Source organism: Bos indicus, chromosome 7 (genome assembly GCF_029378745.1).
Source record: "Bos indicus isolate NIAB-ARS_2022 breed Sahiwal x Tharparkar chromosome 7, NIAB-ARS_B.indTharparkar_mat_pri_1.0, whole genome shotgun sequence".
Taxonomy (NCBI): Eukaryota; Metazoa; Chordata; class Mammalia; order Artiodactyla; family Bovidae; genus Bos; species Bos indicus.
Window position 1 is genome coordinate 107681718 of NC_091766.1, and position 22533 is coordinate 107704250.

Here is a 22533-nt window from a genome sequence, read left to right on the forward strand (position 1 = left end):
TCCATGGAATTCTCCAGGCCAGAATACTGCAGTGGGTAGCCCATCCCTTCTCCAGGTGATCTTCCTAACGCAGGAATCGAACCCAGGTCTCCTGCATTGCAGGCGGATTCTTTACCAACTGAGCCACAAGGGAAGCCCAGAATATTGTATACATGAAACTTATATAATGTTATAAACCAGCAAAAAAAAAAAAAAGGAACTTAAAACTCAAAAGCAGATAATCAAACAATCCATCTAAGCAATGGGCACAGTATTTGAATAAACATTTTTCTAAAGAAGACGTACAGAAGTCATAAAGTGGTGCTCTTACTTTGGAGAACAGTGTGTAGGTTCCTCAGAAAATTAAAATAGAACCGTATAATCCAGCAGTTCCACGTCTGAGTGTATGTCTGCGAGAAATGAAATCACTGTCTAGGAGAGATACGTGTGCCCTCAGGCTCATTGCGCTGTTTATGACAGCCAAGATACGGGAGTAACTTCAGCTTCCATCAGTGGACGAGTGGGTGAAGAGAATACGGTATATGTCCCATACGTACACGATATAGTACTATTCAGTCACAGAAAAGAGGGAAATCCGGCCTTTTGAGACAACGTATTTCTTGAGGTCATTACACTAGGTGAAATAAGTCAAAGACAAATAATACATGTTCTCAGTTACATGTGAAAACTAAAACCCAAACCCATGGAAATAGAGAACAGAACAGTAGTTGCGATGAGCTGGGGTGGGTATAGAAGAAATGAGCAGATGTTGATCAAAGATTGTAAACTTCCAGCTCTAGGATATGTATAGCGTGGTGACTGTAATTAACAGTGTTGTATTGCTTGAAAGTTGTTAAAAGAGTCGATCTTAAATTATCACTGCAGGAAAAAAAGTAATTACATAAGAGGATAGAAGTATTTAACTGACCTTATTGTGGTAATCAATTTACAATATGTGTGTGTGACTAATTATCATGTTTTCTACCTCAAAGTTGCGTATGTTATAGGTTACTAATGTCTCAATAAAGCTGAAAAAATAAGTAAAAATCAAAGTATATCTGTAGAATATAGTCAACTTTCTTGTGAAATAGTATAGCGATACAGATTAATTACCAAATAACATAACATATTTGAAGGGAGATATTAAGCTTACCTTTTAAACATGAAATGGCTTGAAATATTGACAATGTTCCATGTACTGTGTGGGCGTTAGAAGTAATTAAAGATGCTCTTCGAGGGGCTGGTAATAAGCCAGCCTTATTACTCACAGTCACACTTAGGAGCAGATGCCTGCTACAGCGCTGCACTCTCCAAGGTCGGTTACATCTGAGGATTTGGAGCTCACATGGTGAGGGCCGACTGTAAAGTTACATGGACGTTTTCTGCGTGGAAATAGGTGGTGGGTTGGTGCCCTCAACCTGCAAGTTGTTCAAGAATTCAAGTAACTTACATAACTAGAGTTCCAACTTCCTTTGTATCTTAAGGCAGTAAGTCTTAAGCCTAAGTGTAGAGTCAGTTCTGCTGTAACACTGGATTTAAGAACATGAATTTGTTCCTGTGCAGTGGACATATCAGGGAGCAATTAGAGCATAATGGGTTTACAGTTGCTTATGCACAAACCTGGAAGACTGCTGCAAACTGCATCTCTGAACTGATCTGCTTAGGAATATATAAAACACACGTGCGCGCGCGCGCGCGCGCACACACACACACACACACACACACACACACACACTCGCTTCCCTCATCTACAGGCTACCTTGTTTACCCCTTGCGTTATGAGGAATATCCACTTACATGTGATACTGCAACTTTCTGTCAAATCAGATAGCTCTTTCTATCACTTTATGATAACTGACAAGCTGCAACCCTTGTGACACCTGCTTTGATGAACAAGCTTCTTTTCAAGGTAATGTCACGTCACCCTCAACGTTGGAGCTTCCCTGGTAGCTCAGCTGGTAAAGAATCCGTCTGCAATGCTGGAGACCCCAGTTTGATTCCTGGATTGGGAAGATCCCCCGGAGAAGGGATAGGCTACCCACTGCAGTGTTCTTGGGCTTCCCTGGTGGCTCAGATGGTAAATAATCTGCCTGTAACGTGGGAGACCTGGGTTCAATCCCTGGGTTGGGAAGATCCCCTGGAGAAGGGATAAGCTACCCACTCCAGTATTCTGGCCTGGAGAATTCCTGTGGACAGAGAAGCCTGGTGGGCTACAGTCCATGGGGTTACAAAGAGTGGGACATGACTAAGCACACAGCACAGCCACTCTTGAGGAGACCAAAATCCAAGGATACCCGAGTTCTTTTATCAAATGGTATAGTGTTTGTATATAACCTACTGTGTATCCTCCTGTTTACTTTAAATCATCTCCAGATTACTTCTAATACCTAATGTAATATAAATGCTGTTTAAACAATTGCTGGTGTACAGTACATTGAAGTTTTGCTTTTTGGGACTTTGTGGAATTTTTTTTTGGAGTATTTTTGATCTGAGGTTGATTGAATCTGGGGATGTGGAACCCGCTATATGGAGTACCGACTTTACATCTCACTTATTTAGTGCAAGCAAGATCATGTAAAGTTTTTATTGTTCTATCTTTGTTTTCTTTAATCTTAAAAAAGTTATAGTCAATTAATATCCCTGAAGACGCTTTTGAGCATTGTACCTTTAACACTGGTTTCCCATAAGGTCTTTGGTTTTTACTGTGTGATTTTGCATGTCACAGTGATTTAGAGACACAAATGTTTTGTTATAGCAGAACTTACACATTAGAGTTACTTGGAGAGCTTTAAAATACTGACGTGAGACCCCATTCCAAACCTATTAAATCAGAGTCTCTGGTCATGGGATTCAAGAATTGGTATTTTTAAAAGGCTGCTGCATGATTCTTACTGTAGAGCTTATTGTAGAACTGGCCTGGGAAAACTGGGAAACTTAAAAAAAATGCAGAAAGGTAGGCTCTTCAGAATGGAAACTGCCTAAGGTTTCCCTTGCACTTGCAGTTCAGTCTTTGAAAAGCTCAGTTTTAGGGAAATTTAATGGCTTGTCTTCTAAATTTCTGTATCACACAAGAATTCAGAGATTTCAGAAACATCCTTATTTTGTAATGGGCAAACTCTGAACAAAAAGTGTTGTTTCAGAGAAACATTTGTTTTGAATTATTGTGCACAGAAACTGTACTTTCCTCTTTATGTATTTTTATGTTGTATTTAAAAGTGTTCAACCAAGAAGAAGGCAAGCAAGTAGTTGGAAGATACAGTTTGTAGAGAAAAGCTATTTACGACAACTGTTATTTAGGTATTTTTCAAGCTGGAGTCACTGTTGATTATTTTCAATGCTTTGCTGTAATTATAGCTCTCGTAGTAGTTTGTTCTTTGACTCAGTGTCCCAGAATAAGTGGTTTTGGTATAACGAACTCAAAACACTTGAATTACTACCTGTTTGAGATACTCATTTATCTCACCACGTATCTGTTAGTTCAAGCATGCTTTTCTAAAGGTGCTTTTCTAAAAGACAGAAAAAATTTCCCTATACGTAGTTTTCTGTTTTCAAAACATTGAGCACAGTGTTTACTTTTTTATATTGTGCATTCATTCTAGTATCACCAATAATGTTTACCTCTGTTGGCTTCCTAAGAGGGAAATGGACATTTTAGGAGTTATGCTCATTGATTTAGAAAGCTGGGATGATATCTAATGTATGCAACTGGTCTCCTTTTGGGAGGGGAGGGGATGTACAAGAGATTAAAATTTGTGTAAATTGAATCATTATTTGTCTTTTTTACTGTGAAATAAGAGATGCATATATTTCTAGGAATTATTTTTGATCACAAAACAATGTGACGAAATATAAATATAAAATAATAACATTTAGAAATTCAGAAAATCTTTTGAAATAATGCATTTCCCAAGTGGTGCTAGTGGTAAAGAACCTGCCTGTCAGTGCAGGAGACATAATAGTCTATTATGACTCTGGTTCAATCCCTGGGTTGGGAAGATCCCCTGGAGGAGGGCATAGCAACCCACCCCAGGATTCTTGCCTGGAGAATCCCATGGACAGAGGAGCCCGGTGAGCTGTGATCGATAGAGTCACAAAAAGTTGGACACGACTGAAGCAACTTAGCATGCATGCATGTAAAAAACAGTATTTTATGAGATAATATTAGTGTTCTTTAATATATGAATCGATATTCTGAAAAATGTTCTAGAAATTGAAAGTCCCAAACCAGTCATTTTGTTTTCCTGGAGCATAAAGAAATGTATACTACGAGTGTGTCCATCTTAAACTGGTGCTTTTCTAATTATTCAGTGTGGTACTGGGGTTGGTTAGGTAAAATAATGATTTCTTAATGATTTTGCTTAGGGAGATTTGAAGTGTGGCTCGTTACTCTTAAATAGGTTCGTTGGAAACTTAAATGCAGTGAGAGTCCTCTTCTGTTTCCATCTTCGTTTCTTCTAACAGAGTGTGTCACACCAAGAATGACTCACTGATCTTGGCCTGTGAGGACGTCTTCACTTTAGCTGTTTGTGACTCATGCTGCAAGGCAGGTGGTCTGCAGGGAGTCGATGGCTTTTCCCTCTGGCTCTTAAGCTTGTAATTTCATGATAAAGTGCTAAATACAGATTAATGTAATATGTAACCAGTTTGTAAGGTCCTCTCATCAGTTTATCATAGGTAGTTATTCTCAAAGTAATTTTTATTACTTTGATGCCAGAGTCGTTAGGGTCCAACCCTTCTGTGTCCTCCAGACATCTGAGGTTGTGTTAGGTCCAGCTCACTAAGAGGTGGGTTTGGGTTGAAGTTGAACTCCTCCATTCGTTAGCTGTATGATCTTAAGTAATTAAGATTACTTAATCTCTCTGATACCACTTATAAGATGAAGATATGTGTTTCAGATTATTGATACAAGGGGTAAGTAAGAGACAATCTATGGATATATTACAGGTAGATAATGTTAAAGAGGAGGAGGAAAAGGCTGTCTAGACAAGTAAGGTCAGCTTTAATAGGGGTGGAGTTGGGGAGAAGTAATGGAGAACATAAAACTCACCGCTTGGGTCTTTATTACAGAGAATGCAAGAAAAGAAAACAGCATTTATTCGATAGAGCTTCGGAGAAAGGGAGTATCCTAAGTATACAGCCTGATTCATGCCACCTGGGAACTAATGCAGAGTTTTAATTTTTTCTTTAACCCCTCTATTTCAGGGGTTTTAAACAAGATTAGATTGAGCAGTAGCTGGAAGAACTGGTTGGACTGAGGAAGTAAAGAGTTGTTTTCATAAAATATTTTGAACTGAAAGCCATTCGAGGAAACTTTGAGGATGCAGGAACTAGGGAAGGACAGAACTACCCCTGGGACATGGCCGGGGAACGGGGAATGGGCGTGGGGTGCAGCAGGGCGGAGGACAGGAATGTTAACACAGAAACTGCAGGGGCGCAGGCACGCATCTCCGTACTGTAACTTACTGCTTTCTCTAAAATTTCCCAACAGGCCATCCCTGTGTTAACAAGGACCCGCTAGAGCTGGGTCAGCAAAGGAGTCCTGTGGGTGTGAGCCGCAGGGAGTTTGTAAGGTTGACGAGGGAGGTAGCTGAGCAGAGAAGGGTCCCTGGGTGTTGGAGCTGGAAGGGACTGCGGGGATCTGGAATCCAGCCCCTAACTTTTGGTAGGACAGACTGCTGAGCTGATGCAATTTGCTTCTGAAGGACAAGGTGACTCTGGCCAGCTAGTTATCTCTGTTCCTCAGAAGAACAACGAGAGTGACCTTTAAGTCCAAGAAGAACAAAAGCAATTGAGGGGCGCTGAGTCTAGAAACTGGACGAAGTATTAGAAAGAAAAGGTAATGCGGTGTCCTTTGTAGCCTGCATCTGTGCTTAGACACTTTTTTAAAGCTGTGCCAGTGGCAGGCGGGGTCTTAGTTCCGTCAGTTCCTAGTTCCCTGAACCCTGCCCTCTGCGATGGGAGCTCAGAGTCGTGATCACTGGACTCAGGTAGCCCCTGCTTAGATGTCTAGACTTGCTCTTTTTCAGTGGTAGTAGCAGTATTCTAGTAGTGCTGTGGTTTCCTTACTGCGGAGACGAGTGAGCTGACGTGGGTCAGCATATTTGGGACCAGTCTTTAGAACCCAGATACTGACTTTGATTGTGTTGATTATTTTGATTCTATTTTGTTTTAAAGTGTTTGATAATTGTTTTGCCTACCTAGTGTTTTTATTCAGGATTTGTTTTTATTATGTTAAGTGTTTGATAATCTTAGAATTTATACTACTTGAGTAACAGGGTCTTCAAAGTTTCAGCCCTTCCGTTGTTATAAAGGTGGGGTTCCCTTTGTAGCTCAGTCAGTAAAGAATCTGCCTGCAATGCAGGAGACCCAGGTTCAATCCCTGGGTCAGGAAGATCCCCTGGAGAAGGAAACGGTAACCCACTCCAGGATTCTTTCCTGGAGAGTCCCATGGAGAGAGAAACCTGGCAGGCTACAGTCCATGGGGTCTCAAGAGTTGAACATGACTTAGTGACTAAACCACCACCTATTAAAGAGAGAAGCTGAAATTCCCCTGATGTTAAAGGATGTATTTAACTCAGATGACCCATTTCTTGCTGACTCATTAAGTAAACTCAGTCCTTTGGTTCTTTAAAAATATCCATCAGATGAGATCATATCTGTAGACATTTCTGGATACTGGGATATAAACCATGAAGAGAAGGAGACTAGTCAATACCTGCTCTGTTTACAGGGAAAGAAACTTTAAATGCTGTAAGAAAAAAAGATATCCAGAAACTCATCAAAATAAATTACACAGTTGATGGTTTCATATGTGTAATCAGTTTATGAAAATTATTGCAGTCATTATAAAACGTTTGAATGTCCCAAGACTGCTGACTCCGATATGGTTCTGATTGTTGTTGTTCCTACACTAAGTCGTGTTTGATTCTTTGTGACCCAAGGACTGCAGCACACGGGGCTGGACAGGGTCCTTCACTATCTCCTGCCGTTTGCTCAAACTCAGGTCCATTGAGTCGGTGATACCATGCAAACATCTCATCCTCTGTCGTCTCCTTCTCCTCCTGCCCTCAGTCTTTCCCAGCATCAGGGTCTTTTCCAGTGAGTCAGTTCTTCAAATCAGGTGGCCAAAGTATTGGAGTTTCAGCTCCAGCATAAGTCCTTCCAGTGAATATTCAAGGTTGATTTCCTTTATGATGGACTGATTGGATCTCCTTGCTGGCCAGGGGACTCACAAGGATCTTCTCCAACACCACAGTTCAAAAGCATCAATTCTTCAGTGCTTAGCCTTCTTTACAGTCTTATTCTCACATCCATACATGACTACTGGAAACACCATCAGTTTAGTTCAGTTCAGTTCAGTTGCTCAGTCGTGTCCAACCCTTTGTGACTCCATGGACTGCAGCACACAAGGCCTCCCTGTCCATCACCAACTCCCGGAGTTCACCCAAACTCATGTCCACTGAGTTGGTGATGCCATCCAACCATCTCATCCTCTGTCATCCCCTTCTCCTCCCGCTTTGACTATATGGACCTTTGTTGGAAAAGTGATGTTTCTGCTTTTTAATACACTGTGTAGGTTTGTCATAGCTTTCCTTCAAGGAGCAAGCATATTTTAATTCCAACGCTGCAGTCACTGTCCGCAGTGATTTTTGAGCCCAAGAAAATAAAATCTGTCATGGTTTCCATTGTTTCCCCATCTGTTTGCCATGAAATAATGGGACGGGCTGCCTTGATCTTGGTTTTTTCAATGCTATGTTTTATGCCAGCCTTTTCATGCTCCTCTTTTACCCTCATCAAGACGTTTTAATTCCTCTTCACTTTCTGTCATCAGAGTGGTATCATCTGCATATCTGAGGTTGTTGATATTTCTCCCGGCAATCTTGATTCCAGTTTGTGCTTCATCCAGCCTGGCATTTCACATGATGTACTCTGCATATAAATTAAATCAGCAGGGTGACAATATACAGCCTTGATGTACTCCTTTCCCTATTTTGAACCAGTCCATTGTTCCATGTCCAGTTCTAACTGGTGCTTCATGACCTGCATACAGGTTTCTCAGGAGACAGGTAAGGTGGCCTGGTATTCCCATCTCTTTAAGAATTTTCCACAGTTTATTTTGATCCACAGAGTCAAAGACTTTAGCGTAGTTAATTAAGCAGAAGTAGATGTTTTTGGAATTCCCTTGCTTTTTCTGTGATCCAGTGGGTGTTGGCAATTTGATATCCAGTTCCTCTACCTTTCTCCACCTAGCTTAGTTCTCAGTTCACATACTGTTAAAGCCTAGCTTGAAGGATTTTGAGCATAATCTTGCTAGCATGTGAAATGAATGCAATTGTACTGTAGTTTGAACATTCTTTGGCGTTGCCTTTCTTTGGGATGGAGTGCAAACTGACCTTTCCAGTCCTGTGGCCACTGCTGAGTTTTTCAAATTTGCTGGCATATTGAGTGCAGCACTTTCACAGCATCATCTTTCAGGATTTGAAATAGCTCAACTGGAATTCCATCAGCTACACTAGCTTTGTTTGTAGTGATGCTTCCTAAGACCCACTTGACTTCACATTCCAGGATATATGGCTCCAGGTGAGTGAGTACACCATCATCGTTATCTGGGGCATTAAGTCCTTTTTTGTATAGTTCTTCTTTGTAGTCTTGCCACCTCTTCCTGATATCTTCAGCTTCTCTTAGGTCTTTGCCATTTCTGCCCTTTATTGTGCCCATCTTTGCATGAGATAGTCCTTGGTATCCCCAGTTTTCTTGAAGCGATCCCTAGTCTTTCCCATTCTGTTGCATTCCTCTTTCTTTGCGTTGTTCGCTTAAGTACACTTTCTCGTCTCTCCTTGCTGTTCTCTGGAACTCTGTGTCCAGTTGCATATATGTTTCTCTTTCCCGTTTCTTCTTTTCTCAGCTATTTGTAAGGCCTCCTCAGACAACCACTTTGTCTTCTTGCATTTATTTTTCTTTTGGAGTTTTGATCACGGCCCCCTGTGCAATGTTGTGAACCTCTGTCCATAGTTCTTCAGGCACTGTCTACCTGATCTAATCCGTTGAATCCATTTGTCACATCCACTTTATCATCATAAGGGATTTGATTTAGGTCATACCTGAATGGCCAGTGGTTTTCGCTACTTTTTTCAATTTGAGCCTGGATTTTGCAATAAGTTGCTCATGATATGAGTCACAGTCAGCTTCTGGTTGGGTTATCCGTTTAAAAAAAATTTTTTTTAACATATTCTGTAGGTGAAAGTTGTTAGTATTTTAACATCTAACATTAGGTAAATGCTTAGCGCTGTTCAGTGCTTCATTTAAGGCCTTGTAACAAAGTGAAGAGGAACTAAAAAGCCTCTTGATGAAAGTAAAAGAGGAGAGTGAAAAAGTTGGCTTAAAGCTCAACATTCAGAAAACTAAGATCATGGCATCTGGTCTCATCACTTCATGGGAAATAGATGGGGAAACAGTGGAAACAGTGTCAGACTTTATTTTTTTGGGCTCCAAAATCACTGCAGATGGTGATTGCAGCCATGAAATTAAAAGACACTTACTCCTTGGAAGAAAAGTTATGACCAACCTAGATAGCATATTAAAAAGTAGAGACGTTACTTTGCCAACAAAGGTTTGTCTAGTTAAGGCTATGTTTTTTCCAGTGGTCATGTATGGATGTGAGAGTTGGACTGTGAAGAAGGCTGAGTGCCGAAGAATTGATGCTTTTGAACTGTGGTGTTGGAGAAGACTCTTGAGAGTCCCTTGGACTACAAGGAGATCCAACCAGTCCATCCTAAAGGAGATCGGTCATGGGTGTTCTTTGGAAGGACTGATGCTAACGCTGAAACTCTAATACTTTGGCCACCTCATGTGAAGACTTGACTCATTGGAAAAGACCCTGATGCTGGGAGGGATTGGGGGCAGGAGGAGAAGGGGACGACAGAGGATGAGATGGCTGGATGGTATCACTGACTCGATGGACGTGAGTTTGAGTAACCTCTGGGAGTTGGTGATGGACAGGGAGGCCTGGAGTGCTGCGATTCATGGGGTCACAAAGAGTCGGACACAACTGAGCGACTGAACTGAACTGAACTGAGAAACAGTGTTAAATAGCATTGTTGATATTAAACAGCCTGGTTTGCATTTGACTTATGTGGGAATACTTCTATATTTCACTATTAAATACTCATTTTTGAAATTTCCAAAACTGATTATAAGATCAGTCAGTTCAGTTGCTCAGTCGTGTCCGACTCTGTGACTGCATGAACTACAGCACATCAGGCCTCCCTGTCCATCACCAACACCTGGAGCTTGCTAAAACTCATGTCCATTGAGTCGATGATGCTATCCAACCATCTCATCCTCTCTTGTCGCCTTCTCCTCCCGCCTTCAATCTTTCCCAGCATCAGGGTCTTCCAATGAGTCAGCTCTTCGTATCAGTGGCCAAAGTATTGGAGCTTCATCTTCAGCATCAGTCCTTCCAATGAATATTTAGTACTGATTTCCTTTAGGATTGACTGGTTTGATCTCCTTGCAGTCCAAGGGACTGTTGAGAGTCTTCTCTAACACCACAGTTCAAAAGCATCAATTCTTCAATGCTCAGCTTTCTTTGGAGCTTCCTTTGTAGGTCAGTCGGTAAAGCATACGCCTGTAATGCGAGAGACCCGGGTTCAATTCCTGGGTTGGGAAGATCCCCAGGGGAAGGAAATGGCAACCCGCTCCAGGATTCTTGCCCAGAGAATCCCATGTACAGAGGAGCCATGGGATCGCAAAGAGCTGGACACGACTTAGCGCTGTCTTTCTTCTTTCTCACATCCATATATGACTACTGGTAAAACCATAGCTTTGACTAGACGGACCTTTGTCAGCAAAGTGATGTGTCTGCTTTTTATAATGCCGTCTAGGTTTGTCATAGCTTTCCTTCCAGGAAGCGAGCATCTTTTAATCTCATGGCTGCAGCCACCATCGCCCGTGTTTTTGGAGCCCGAGAAAATAAAATCTGTCACCGCTTCCTCTTTTTCCCCTTCTATTTGCCATGGAGTGATGGGACCAGATGCCATGATCTTACTTTTTGAATGTTGAATTTTAAACTAGCTCTTTCACTCTCCTCTTTCACCCTCATCAAGAGTCTCTTTAGTTCCTCTTTTCTTTCTGCCATTAGAGTGGTATCTCTGTATCTCTGAGGTTATTGATATTTCTCTTGGCCATCTTGATTCCAACTCATAATTCATCCAGCCCAGCATTTCGCATGATGTACTCTGCATAGAAGTTAAATGAGCACGGCCAGAATATTGGAGTGGATAGCCTTTCCCTTCTCCAGGGGATCTTTCCAACTCAGGGATTGAACCCAGGCCTCCCACATTGCAGGCAGATTCTTTACCAGCTGAGCCACAAGGGAAGCCTGAGAATACTGGAGTTGGTAGCCTATCCCTTCTCCAGCAGATCTTCCTGACCCAGGAATCGAACCAGGGTCTCCTAAATTGCAGGTGGATTTTTTACCAGCTGAGCTATGAGGGAAGCCCCATACTTTTTTAGAGGTATTTTATTGATAATTGGCTAATAATAACCATGTATTACATGGTTATTGGCCTCTTTGAATTTTCTATCTGTAAAGGTTAGGATTCAGTCAGGAAAACAAAACTTATACCAGGTACTTCAATAAATAGGGTTTAATTGGGGGAAATATGTTCAAAGGTTTTTGAAGGTCTAGGAGCGAACAGAGGAAGGTGAGGCAATTCAGAGATTAGTAACTCCATGGAGCCTCTGCCGTCTGGAAGCCCCAAAGGGCTGAGGAAGGCTCATTACAGTCAGCAAGAGAGACAGACAGAGGAAGAAATCTGAGCGGAGAGAGGTATACATCCAGGTTTCTCCCTTCTTCCCGCCTCTCTGTCTTGTGCCAGGACCTCCAGTTGCACAACAAAACCAAAAGCCAGTTAGCAGGAGGACGCCTGGGAAATACAGTTTGCAGAGATCAGGTTCTAGCTGGTAAAGGACTGAGAATGTGCCTGTGAGCAGAAAGTGGGATGATCTATGTGCTATCTATTGAAATGTCAGTTTTACTAATTTGAGTTTATCTTTAAAAGAAATAAAGGAGCCACTTCATTTATTTTCAGATCAGTTTCATCTTAACTTATGGTGATTTCTCTTTTCTAATTATAGATCTTATGTACTTTATTTCTTTTATTATTTCCTTTGTCATTGCTAAGCTCTCCTTTTTAATGCTATCAACATTATTTTTTCTATTTTTAATTTATCTAATTCATAAATATTTTAAATTTTTTCTTTTCAGTTTCTCCTGTGTACTTTCCTTAGTTTTACATTGTTCTCTGTTTTCTAACTTCTAAACTTGAATTTTAATAAACATTTTTAAACTTTTTTTTACTTAGAAATAGAAGTAAATCTTTGAGCAAATTGAGCTATGTATCATGGATCTTGATAGTATTTAACTGACTGTTATTTCCAGGAATTCTTTTAGATTAAAAATTTGTTTTGGCCTGTGCATTTTGTAGAAATGATTTGATTTTTTCCTTTAAAAAATTCTGATTTTTTTTTTTTAACTGAAAGAAGCTAGATACTGGAATTAGTATGCCCTATTTCTATTTTTCAGAAAATTTATACAAATTTTTATAGCCCACTATTATCTAATTTTTAACAATATTCTTATAAAAATAGACATTTTCTAGATCTATAGTATATAGAGTCTTATATATGATGATAGATCAAACATATTAATTACTAAATTTCTTGTTCAGATACTCTGTATTATGAATTTTTTTGATTTAGTCTATCATAGGTAGAGACGAGTATATTTAATTCTCTCACCACTTTTGATTTACCATCGCGTTCCCTCATTTTTGCTTTTTGTTTGGATGCATTGATTTCTAGGATGAGAAGAATCACAACGGTTATATGTTACTGTGAGTGATACTCTTTGGCATCATACTTTGCCCTTCCTTGTTTTATATTTTGTGTCTAACATTCAGTTTTAGGTCATTTGCGTATAATGACTGTTGAATTTTATTGTTCATGTTTTTCTGGAGTGATGTCCCCTACCATTTTTTGTTGATGTTACATGTTTTTTTATTTTACTGATATTTGTTATTTATAGTGTACAATGAAGTCTTTCCCCCCTGATTTGATAATAATTTTCCTTCTTGTAGATGTTTAACAGGTAATATTTTTATGTACTGCTTAACAGATGTTGTTATTTTTATTTTGCAGCTTATTTTTATTTTGAATCATTTAACATTTTAAAATTTTCTTTCCTTTTTTAGTGGACAATGTTATCTTTCTTTAAAAATTATTTTTGTGACAGAGGAAGCCTGCAAAGTCTGCCTTTTTAAACATTCACTTGTTTAATTTTTGAAGCTTAAGAATTATAAGCTTAAATCTGTATCTCTTTATTTATAAACTTTCTAGTCAATGCTGCCTATTGACTTATGTATGGAGGTTAAGAAATGAATATTCTAGGTAATGCTGCCTATTGACTTATGTATGGAGGTTAAGGAATGAATATACTTCTTATCAGTCTCTCACCCTTGATTTTTGTCAGTATCCTTTGGGATTTCTGTCTAGTTTATTATAGTTAAGTTATTCCTACTTTCATATTTTGTAGCTCTTCTCTGAAAAGTTAATATACTTATATTCTATTCTGTAAACTTAACCACAGTGGTTTTATTTTCAAGTTCTATTATTCTTTGCCTGTGATTAGATTTTTGTAAAATTAAACCAGTTATTTTTACTTTTTTTTTTTTTTATTTCTTACTCTATCTGTGGCTTTCAGCATCAGTGACTCTGACTGCTGGTAAAATTCCATTATGAGGAACATTATTAATCATTTAAACAGGATTCTGTATAATAAAGCAATTTGAATGTCTGCAGATGGCCTGCAGATGAGATGATTATTTTGTTTATTAGGTTATAAGGAATTATCTTCCAGAAATTACTGTAATCAACAAATATTTTATGCTTTGACCAGTGCTGTGCCAGAACTAAAGAGCCATATCTGCAAAGTGCTGTATCAGTTTTACTATAAATGTTGAAACGCATCCTTTTTTGTTTGTTTCTTTATCAAGCATCTGTTACCATTTTACTCATATCTCTATATAACAGACGTTCCAGCCACGTGTCTAATTCTCATTACACACCACCCGAACACTTTCTTGCCCACTAACTCATTCCTTTTAGGCCAGTACTTCTTACTGCATTATGTGCTGCTCTGATCCCTCGCTTGTTTTATCAGTTGAAGATAGACCCGTTAAGTTTTCCTTCCCCATCGTAATTGGCACTGCTCATGCTGTCTAACCCAGGGATCAGACCCAGGTCTCCCACCCCACTCCAGCATTCTGGCCTAGAGAGTTCCATGGACCATATAATCCATGGAGTCTCAGAGTAGGACACGATTGAGCGACTTTCACTCACTCACTCATGCTGTCTAGTTCCAGTTTGAAACAATTTAAAAAAATCTTTTAGTGGCATATTTTCACTTCATGGTTTTATATCACCATTAATACATAAAATAGTGAACAAGGAGACACAGTACTAACCCTCATGGAGCTTCCATTGTAGTTGGGGAGATCTTAAAAAAAAAACAAGCCAGATATACACACAAATAAATAATTATTTTAAGTGCTCGGATAGAGAATAGCAAGGATGAGACCTGCATGAGATTTAGCTGGTTCCTAATGGAAGAGATGGATCTTGCCATGTGAAAGAGAGGATAAGCCCCCAGGAAGAGAGAATGTTCAGGAAACTAAAGACCAGCACTCCTGGAATTTATTCAGCTGGGTAGAAGATGGCAAAACAGAAACTGAATGGATAGATCAGCTCAGATCAGTCGCTCAGTCGTGTCTGACTCTTTGCAACCCCATGAATCGCAGCACGCCAGGCCTCCCTGTCCATCACCAACTCCCAGAGTTCACTCAAACTCTTGTCCATCGAGTTGGTGATGCCATCCAGCCATCTCATCCTGTGTCATCCCCTTTTCCTCCTGCCCCCAATCCCTCCCAGCGTCAGGGTCTTTTCCAAGGAGTCAGCTCTTCGCATGAGGTGGCCAAAGTACTGGAGTTTCAGCTTTAGCATCATTCCTTCCAAAGAAATCCCAGGGCTGATCTCCTTTAGAATGGACTGGTTGGATCTCCTTGTAGTCAAAGGGACTCTCAAGAGTCTTCTCCAACACCACAGTTCAAAAGCATCAATTCTTTGGCACTCAGCCTTCTTCACAGTCCAACTCTCACATCCATACATGACCACAGGAAAAACCATAGCCTTGACTAGACGGACCTTTGTTGGCAAAGTAATGTCTCTGCTTTTGAATATGCTGTCTAGGTTGGTCATAACTTTTCTTCCAAGGAGCAAGTGTTTTTTAATTTCATGGCTGCAGTCACCATCTGTAGTGACTTTGGAGCCCAGAAAAATAAAGTCTGACACTGTTTCCACTGTTTCCCCATCTATTTCCCATGAAGTGATGGGACCGGATGCCATGATCTTAGTTTTCTGAATGTTGAGCTTTAAGCCAACTTTTTCACTCTCCACTTTCATTTTCATCAAGAGGCCTTTTATAGCGGATACGTAATTTGAGACACTTTAGGTCTTAGAAGGAAGTTTGGATTTTCCTTTAAATGTAAAGGAAAGCCTGTATATGGTTTTTTGCAGGAGGATGGCAGTTTCTTTTGCTACGTTAAGGGGAATGGTGTGGAAAGGAGCATCAGCAGAAGAGAGGACACCAATTAGGTCTAAATCAGAGACAATTAAAACTTCCAAAAGGGGTGGCGGTGACTATGAAGAGAAGTGGGTAGATCTGTGGTAGCCTTTGGAGGGAGAATCAGAAGGACTTGCTGATGGATTGTTCATGTTCAAAGGTTGCTTCAGCTTCAGAAGAGAAGGAGTATTTATTAGCCTTATTAGGTTGTTAGTAGGACTTCCCTGGTGGCTTAGACAGTAAAGCGTCTGTCTACAATGTGGGAGACCTGGGTTCGATCCCTGGGTCAGGAAGTTCCCTGGAGAAGGAAATGGCAACCCACTCCAGTACTCTTGCCTAGAAAATCCCACGGACAGAGGAGCCTGGTGTCCATGGGGTCGAAAAGAGTCGGACATGACTGAGTGAAGTGGGATCGAGCAGATTTTTGTTAAAGATAAATGGAAAGTTCTGATAAAAAGCATAAGGAGTTTTCTAATCACAGAGCAGGAGTTTTTGACAGTACAGGATTCTATAGATTGTGCCCTGGGTCAAAATGGGAAATATTGAGGTCACTCTGGCTTCGACAGTCGTGGTGATAATATATTCCTCGGGAGGTTTTGACTTTTCCACAGTAACTACAGTGAACAGGGCTATTAGACAGGATGAGATGTGCTGTCCTGCGAGGTGGAGGGTAATCTGACCTACTTGTATGACCTTTAACCTTAGCTTCTAAGAAGACTTCTCCCTAGGCTGCAAGGACTCCTACATAGAAACACAAAAAATTTTTGCTACAAAGCACTTAGAGAATATTTGTTTTTTGAAGATAGAGGATATTTATTTTTTGAGAAAGAAATTGATTCTTCTCACTTTATTTTTGGTAGCCTTAACATTCTGCACATGCTATATAGAATGTTTTCCTAACCCTCTATTTCTTAGAGTGAAAATATCATGAAAAAGGCAGAGCTACGGCAGTTACTAGGGCAGTCTAGATTATATTTTAAATCCACATTTATATAGTTTTTTGTTTTCATCTTCCTTAAATTTTATATTTTAATGGAAGAGCTACGTCAGTTTTAAATGGCTTTATGGTATCAAGAGCATCTTAGTACTCAGGGTTTTGAATTTGAAAGTAAATATGATGAGTTCGTAGGCTACCTGTCTTGTGTTTTTAAAAGCAACTGAAATTTTACAACTAAAATGACCTTTTTCCCTAAAGAAATGTCCTCAAAGATTACTTTTTTTAAAAAGAACATATACTGCAGTGTATCAAACACAAGAATACCCAGTTAGACCCTGGAGAGTTCTGACTGTGACCACAAATTTTTTGCTTCCTTTAGGCTAGCCTATGATTTAGATACTTACTAAATTTTGTTTTAGGATTACCTTGGAATACTAACAGTAATGAAATTAATTCTGTTCATTCACAGATCAAAAGTAATAGTGTAGAAAAATTAGTTTTGAGAAATATCCAAACATGCCTTGTCTATTTTTTGTGTGTATATCTTTAATATGGATCCTCTCTGACCAAACTAAACTTGTTTCTGAATAGGATTCAGCTGTATCTATGTGCCCACTTGTCCCAAACCCAGCATGATGTGTGTCTGCTGTTGAAGCAACATGTTAAGCTAGAACAACGAATGGTTTCTAACTAATTTATTAAGAGAAGAGAAAAGATAGAAATCTAGAGAATTCAAGTATTTAAGACATAGGCAGCAAAAGGAGAGCAGGTATTAAGATTGAGAAGGAATTTGTAGAAAGGGAGGAAGGCAGGTCAGTATGTTGGAAGAAAAGAGGCCGTAGAAACCAGCAACGAGAGTTTCAGGAAGTGTGAGTCGGTGGGATCAGATGCCGCAGAGAGACAGGTTACAGTGAAGATGGGTAAGCTTCTGTTGCATGTGACTGTTGGGAAGTGGTTTCCTTACTGAGACAATGGAAGAGTGTGGGCAGAAGCAATCCATCAGTGTTGGAAGACAGACAAGAAGTGGTACAGTGAAGACTGCAAGAGTGGGCTCTCCATGAGCCCCTCAGTCCTGTCCTGCTGTGATGCACACTCTCTGCTTACTGAATTTTGAAGCGTTTGTGCTTGAATTTAAAGATGTTGTATACAAAACATTCATATAGCTTATTGCATAATTGCCAGAAACCTGTTATTTTTATATTAGTGTAATAATTTGTGTAAAACTAAATGTTTAAGGTTCCTGAACACAGTGAAATGGAAGCCTCTAATACAAATGCTAATTTTGTTTCTTATTTTTTAAAAAGTCTTGGCTACTTATGATTCAGCAGACGGAACAGCTCAGCAGGATCATGAAGACACATGCGGAGGACCTGAATTCCGGGCCCTTACACAGGCTCACCATGATGATCAAAGATAAGCAGCAGGTGAAGAAGAGTTACATAGGTGTCCATCAGCAGATCGAGGCAGAGATGATCAAGGTTTGTCTTCCCACTCTGGGATTCTGTCTTTAGTGTGAGTTTTAGATTCACTGAGATGCTATATCCTGTTTAACTTTAAAAAGTGTTTAGTCACTATTTTCTGGTAAGAAATAGATTTCAATGTCTCTAATAAGTAGTATCTTATTTTTATTGAATATAAAACATGATTGATTATAAGATATGTGATTATTTATTCACACGAAAGAAATGCTGCCAAAATAAATTAGTTGGGATACTTCCACATTTTCTTCACAACTGGTGTCTGTCCCTTCTGCCTAACTTTTTACAGTGGTTTTAATTGTGAAAATTTTCAAGTGTACAGAAGAAGAGAGAATAATTAAATGAACTCCCATTGACCTGTCCATCCGCCTAGTCAATATTTTGGTTTGTTTTTTACATCTGTACTCTCACCTACCTTTCTTCTACATTGGATAATTTTATAGAAAATTCCAGTTTTTTACTTTTATTTGTAAATATTATTTATTGCTAATTACTCTTTAAGAAAACTATGTTATGAACTCACCTAAAAATAAAGATAATTCCTTAATATTATTAATTATCCTGATTGTGCTCAAATAATTGTTAAATGTTATTTTTGCAGTTGGTTCATTTGAATCATGATCCAAACCTGGCTTATACATTGCCTTTTAATAATCTCTTTTAATCTGTAGGCTCTCCTTGCCACCCCACTTTTAAAATGCTGTGCATTTAAAGAAACTGGGTAACTTACTCAATAGAATTGAATTCTTTCATTTTGGATTTTGCTGTTAGTATCTTGTAATGCAGTTTCATGTATTCCTTTATCCTTCAGTTTTCCAGCAAACTGGAAGTTAGATCTAGAGGCTTGACAATACTCTTGCTGTTTATTTCGGGCTGGTATAGATTTCCTGTTGTTTCATAACAAGAGGTATATATTATCTGCTAACAGGTACCAGTGCTGCCAGCCTTGTCAATCTATTAAAAATTTTCTCTTCAGCCTTTCACCTAATGAAGCACTTGATGTCCACTGCTCAGATCCATTAGTTCAGTGGAGGTTGTAAAACGACAATATTTTACTTCTGTCATTCCTGATGCAATTGTTAGCTGGAATTTTCAGTAAAAGTTTTTCCTGTATCAGCTATTTGGTTGCCATGAGGTATAGATCATGCAAGAAAGGTAAGACAAATACTTGCTTTTAGACATTAATTTGCCAGTTTACGAACAGTGAATTGGTTCTTTAGCAACTTCAGAAGTTAAGACTTCCATTTTCCAATCCAGCATGTAAGAAGCTTGGAATTGTCACTCCATCCTAACAGCAAATAAAAATTGGAACAAATTGAAAAATCAGCAACTCTTCTTAGATCCATTAGAGAAGATAGGTCACAGAGCAAAATGACTGTCCCCCAAACTGGACAAGTGAAAATAGAGAATCACAACTAACCAGACCAGCATCAGACTTGAGAACAAGTGTTCAGCTCAGTTCAGTCGCTCAGTCGTGTCCGACTCTTTGCAACCCCATGAATCCAGCACGCCAGGCCTCCGTGTCCATCACCAACTCCCGGAATTCACCCAAACTCATGTCCATAGAGTCAGTGATGCCATCCAGCCATCTGTGAAAAGAAGCGAAAAGCAAAGGAGAAAAGGAAAGATATAAGCATCTGAATGCAGAGTTCCAAAGAATAGCAAGGAGAGATAAGAAAGAACAAGTGTTAGGTGTAGAAAAACCCGAACTATAACTGACAAATTCTGGACGCTCTGATGGTTGAAAACTCCAGGAGGACCCACTCATTGAGGGGTCTTCACACTTGTGACTTTTACCTCCTGAATCTCTGTGAGGTACTCACAGTGAATATAGGGGGAAAAAAAAAAAAACTCATGATCTTGGCAGTGGAAGAGAAAGGGAACCATTCTGACATAGGTTAGAGCATTCTGTTCCTACCAAGGTCTATCCTCAGAAGAAGCTGTTGAGCTGGAGCCTGGCTGATCTGAGGAAAGGGCAACAACCATATGTTGTCTATAAGAAACCCACTTTATACATAAAGACACATACAGATTAATAGTAAATGGATGGAGAAAGATGTACTGACCCTAATACAAAGAAAGTGGGAGTAGCTATATTAATTTCAGATAAGACAGACTTCAAAGCAAGGACGTTTATCAGGGATAAAGAGGAGAGTTACAGAATGTTGAAGGGGTCCGTTCTCCAGGAAGACAGTACAATCCTTAATGTACATGTGCTTAACAGCATAGCATCAAAATATTGGTAGGACTGTGAAACTGTTAAAATTGTAGGGAGAAATGAGTGGACCTCCATTACAGTTGGAGATTTCGGTACCTTTCCCCCACCCCCATCTGAAATGGACAGATGCAGCAGACAGAAAGTGAGTAAGGACAGAGTGAACTCAATAATGTCATTAGTCAGCCAGATGTGATGGACACTATTGACTACTTCATGCACAAACAGGGGAATACACATTCTTCTCAAGCTTATATTGCACAATTCAGCAAGATGTTCCACATTCAGGTTATAAGCTACATCAAAATATATTTAAAAGAGTGGAATTGATACAGTATGATAGCTAGAAAATCCCCAAATACTTGGAGATTAAACAACACACTTCTAAATAACCCATGGACCAAGGAAGAAATCTCAAGAAAAATATAAAGATATGTTGAACTAAATGAAACTGAAAAGAAAACTTATCAAAATGTGTGGGATATAGCAAAAGCAGTGCTTAGAGGGAAATTTATAGCATGGACTGCATTTGTTAGAAAGAAAGAAAGATCTAAAATCAATCATCTCTGCTTCTACCTTAGAAGAAACGGTAGAAAAAGAAGAACAGATTGAATCCAAAGTACACAGAAGAAAAGAACTAATGAAAATTAGAGTAGAACTCAGTGAAAAGGAAAACAGGAAACTAATTAAGAAAAGTCAGCAAAACCAAAATCTGATTTTCGAGAAGGTAAATGAAATCAACAAGTCTCTAGCCAGGCTAACAAAAAAACCAGTGTGGGTACAAATGACTAATATCAGAAGTGAAAGAGGAGACATGACTATGTATCCCATGGCTATTAAAAGGATAATGAAGGAATACTCTTTAATCAACCCTGTGTCCATAAATTTGATAAGCTGGGAGAAATGGGAGCATGCCTTGAATGACACAATCTGCTGAAACTCACATAAAATGACATGGACAGTCTGAACAGGCAGGTATCTATTAAAGTAATTGAATCGATCATTAATAACCTTCCAAAATAGAAGGCACCAGGCTCAGAAGGCTTCAAGCTCAGATGCCTTCACTGGTGAATTCTATCAAACATTCAAGGAAGAAATTGCACCACTTTTCTACAGACTTACCTCAGAAAAAGAAACAGAGAGAAGCTTACCAATCCCATTCTAGGATGCTAGTATTATCAAACACCAAAAGCAGACAAAGATATTAGGAAGCTATAAACCAATGTCTCTCATGAACATAGATGCAAACGTCTTTGAACTATTGAGAAATAAAATCCAACAGTGTAGAAAAAGAATTTATGCACCTTGACAAGTGGAATTTATTTCAGTTGTGAAAGTTTGGTTCAATATTTGAAAATCAATTAATGGAGTCCATTATATCAACAAACTAAAAAGAAAAATTACATGAGCATATGAATAGATGGAGAGAAAGCATCTGACAAAATCTACCACCAATTCGTGATTAAAAACTCTCAGTAAACTAGGAATAAAGGTGAACTTCCTCAACTTGATAAAGAATATCTGCAAAAAACTTCCAGCTAACATCATACATAAATGTGAGAAACATGTAACTTTCCCATTAAGATCAGAGCAAGACATGGATGTCCCCCGCTTGCCACTGCTTGTTAAAAAAATTCTGTCAATCTTAACTAATGAAACAAGACCAGGACAAGAAATAAAATGTATACAGATTGGGAATGTCATTATTTACAAATGACATGGTTGTTTATGTAGATAATCTGAGAGAATAAACCAAAAACTCTTGAAACAAACAATCAGTTATAGCAAGTTTGCAGGAAATGGCAACCCACTCCAGTATTCATGCCTGGAAAATCCCTTGGACAGAGCCAGGAGGGCCACAGTCCATGAGGTTGCAAAGAGTCAGACACAACTGACTGATTTCACTTTGCAGGATACAGTGTTAGCATACAAAAATCAATCACTTCCCTATGTATTAACAATGAACAGGTAGAATATGAAATTAAAAGCACAATACCATCTACATTAGAACCTCAAAAAATGAAATACTTAGGTATAAATCTAACAAAGTGTATGTTCAAGATCTATAGGAGAACAATGACAGAATGAAGAAGAACTAAAGAGCCTCTTGATGAAAGTGAAAGAGGAGAGTAAAAAAGTTGGCTTAAAGCTCAACATTCAGAAAACTAAGATCATGGCATCCGGTCCTATCACTTCATGGGAAATAGATGGGGAAACAGTGGAAACAGTGGCTGACTTTATTTTT

General features: G+C 39.2%; 1 protein-coding gene across 4 annotated transcripts in view; it reads left to right on the forward strand.

Moving 5' to 3' along the window:
* Positions 1 to 22533, forward strand: part of FER (FER tyrosine kinase) — a 456972-nt gene that overhangs the window by 64427 nt on the left and 370012 nt on the right. For all 4 annotated transcript variants that reach the window (XM_070794110.1, XM_070794112.1, XM_070794113.1 and 1 more), the window contains one exon: positions 17900 to 18073. In XM_070794110.1, the coding sequence (XP_070650211.1) occupies positions 17900 to 18073 (174 nt within the window). The remainder of the gene's footprint in view (positions 1 to 17899; positions 18074 to 22533) is intronic.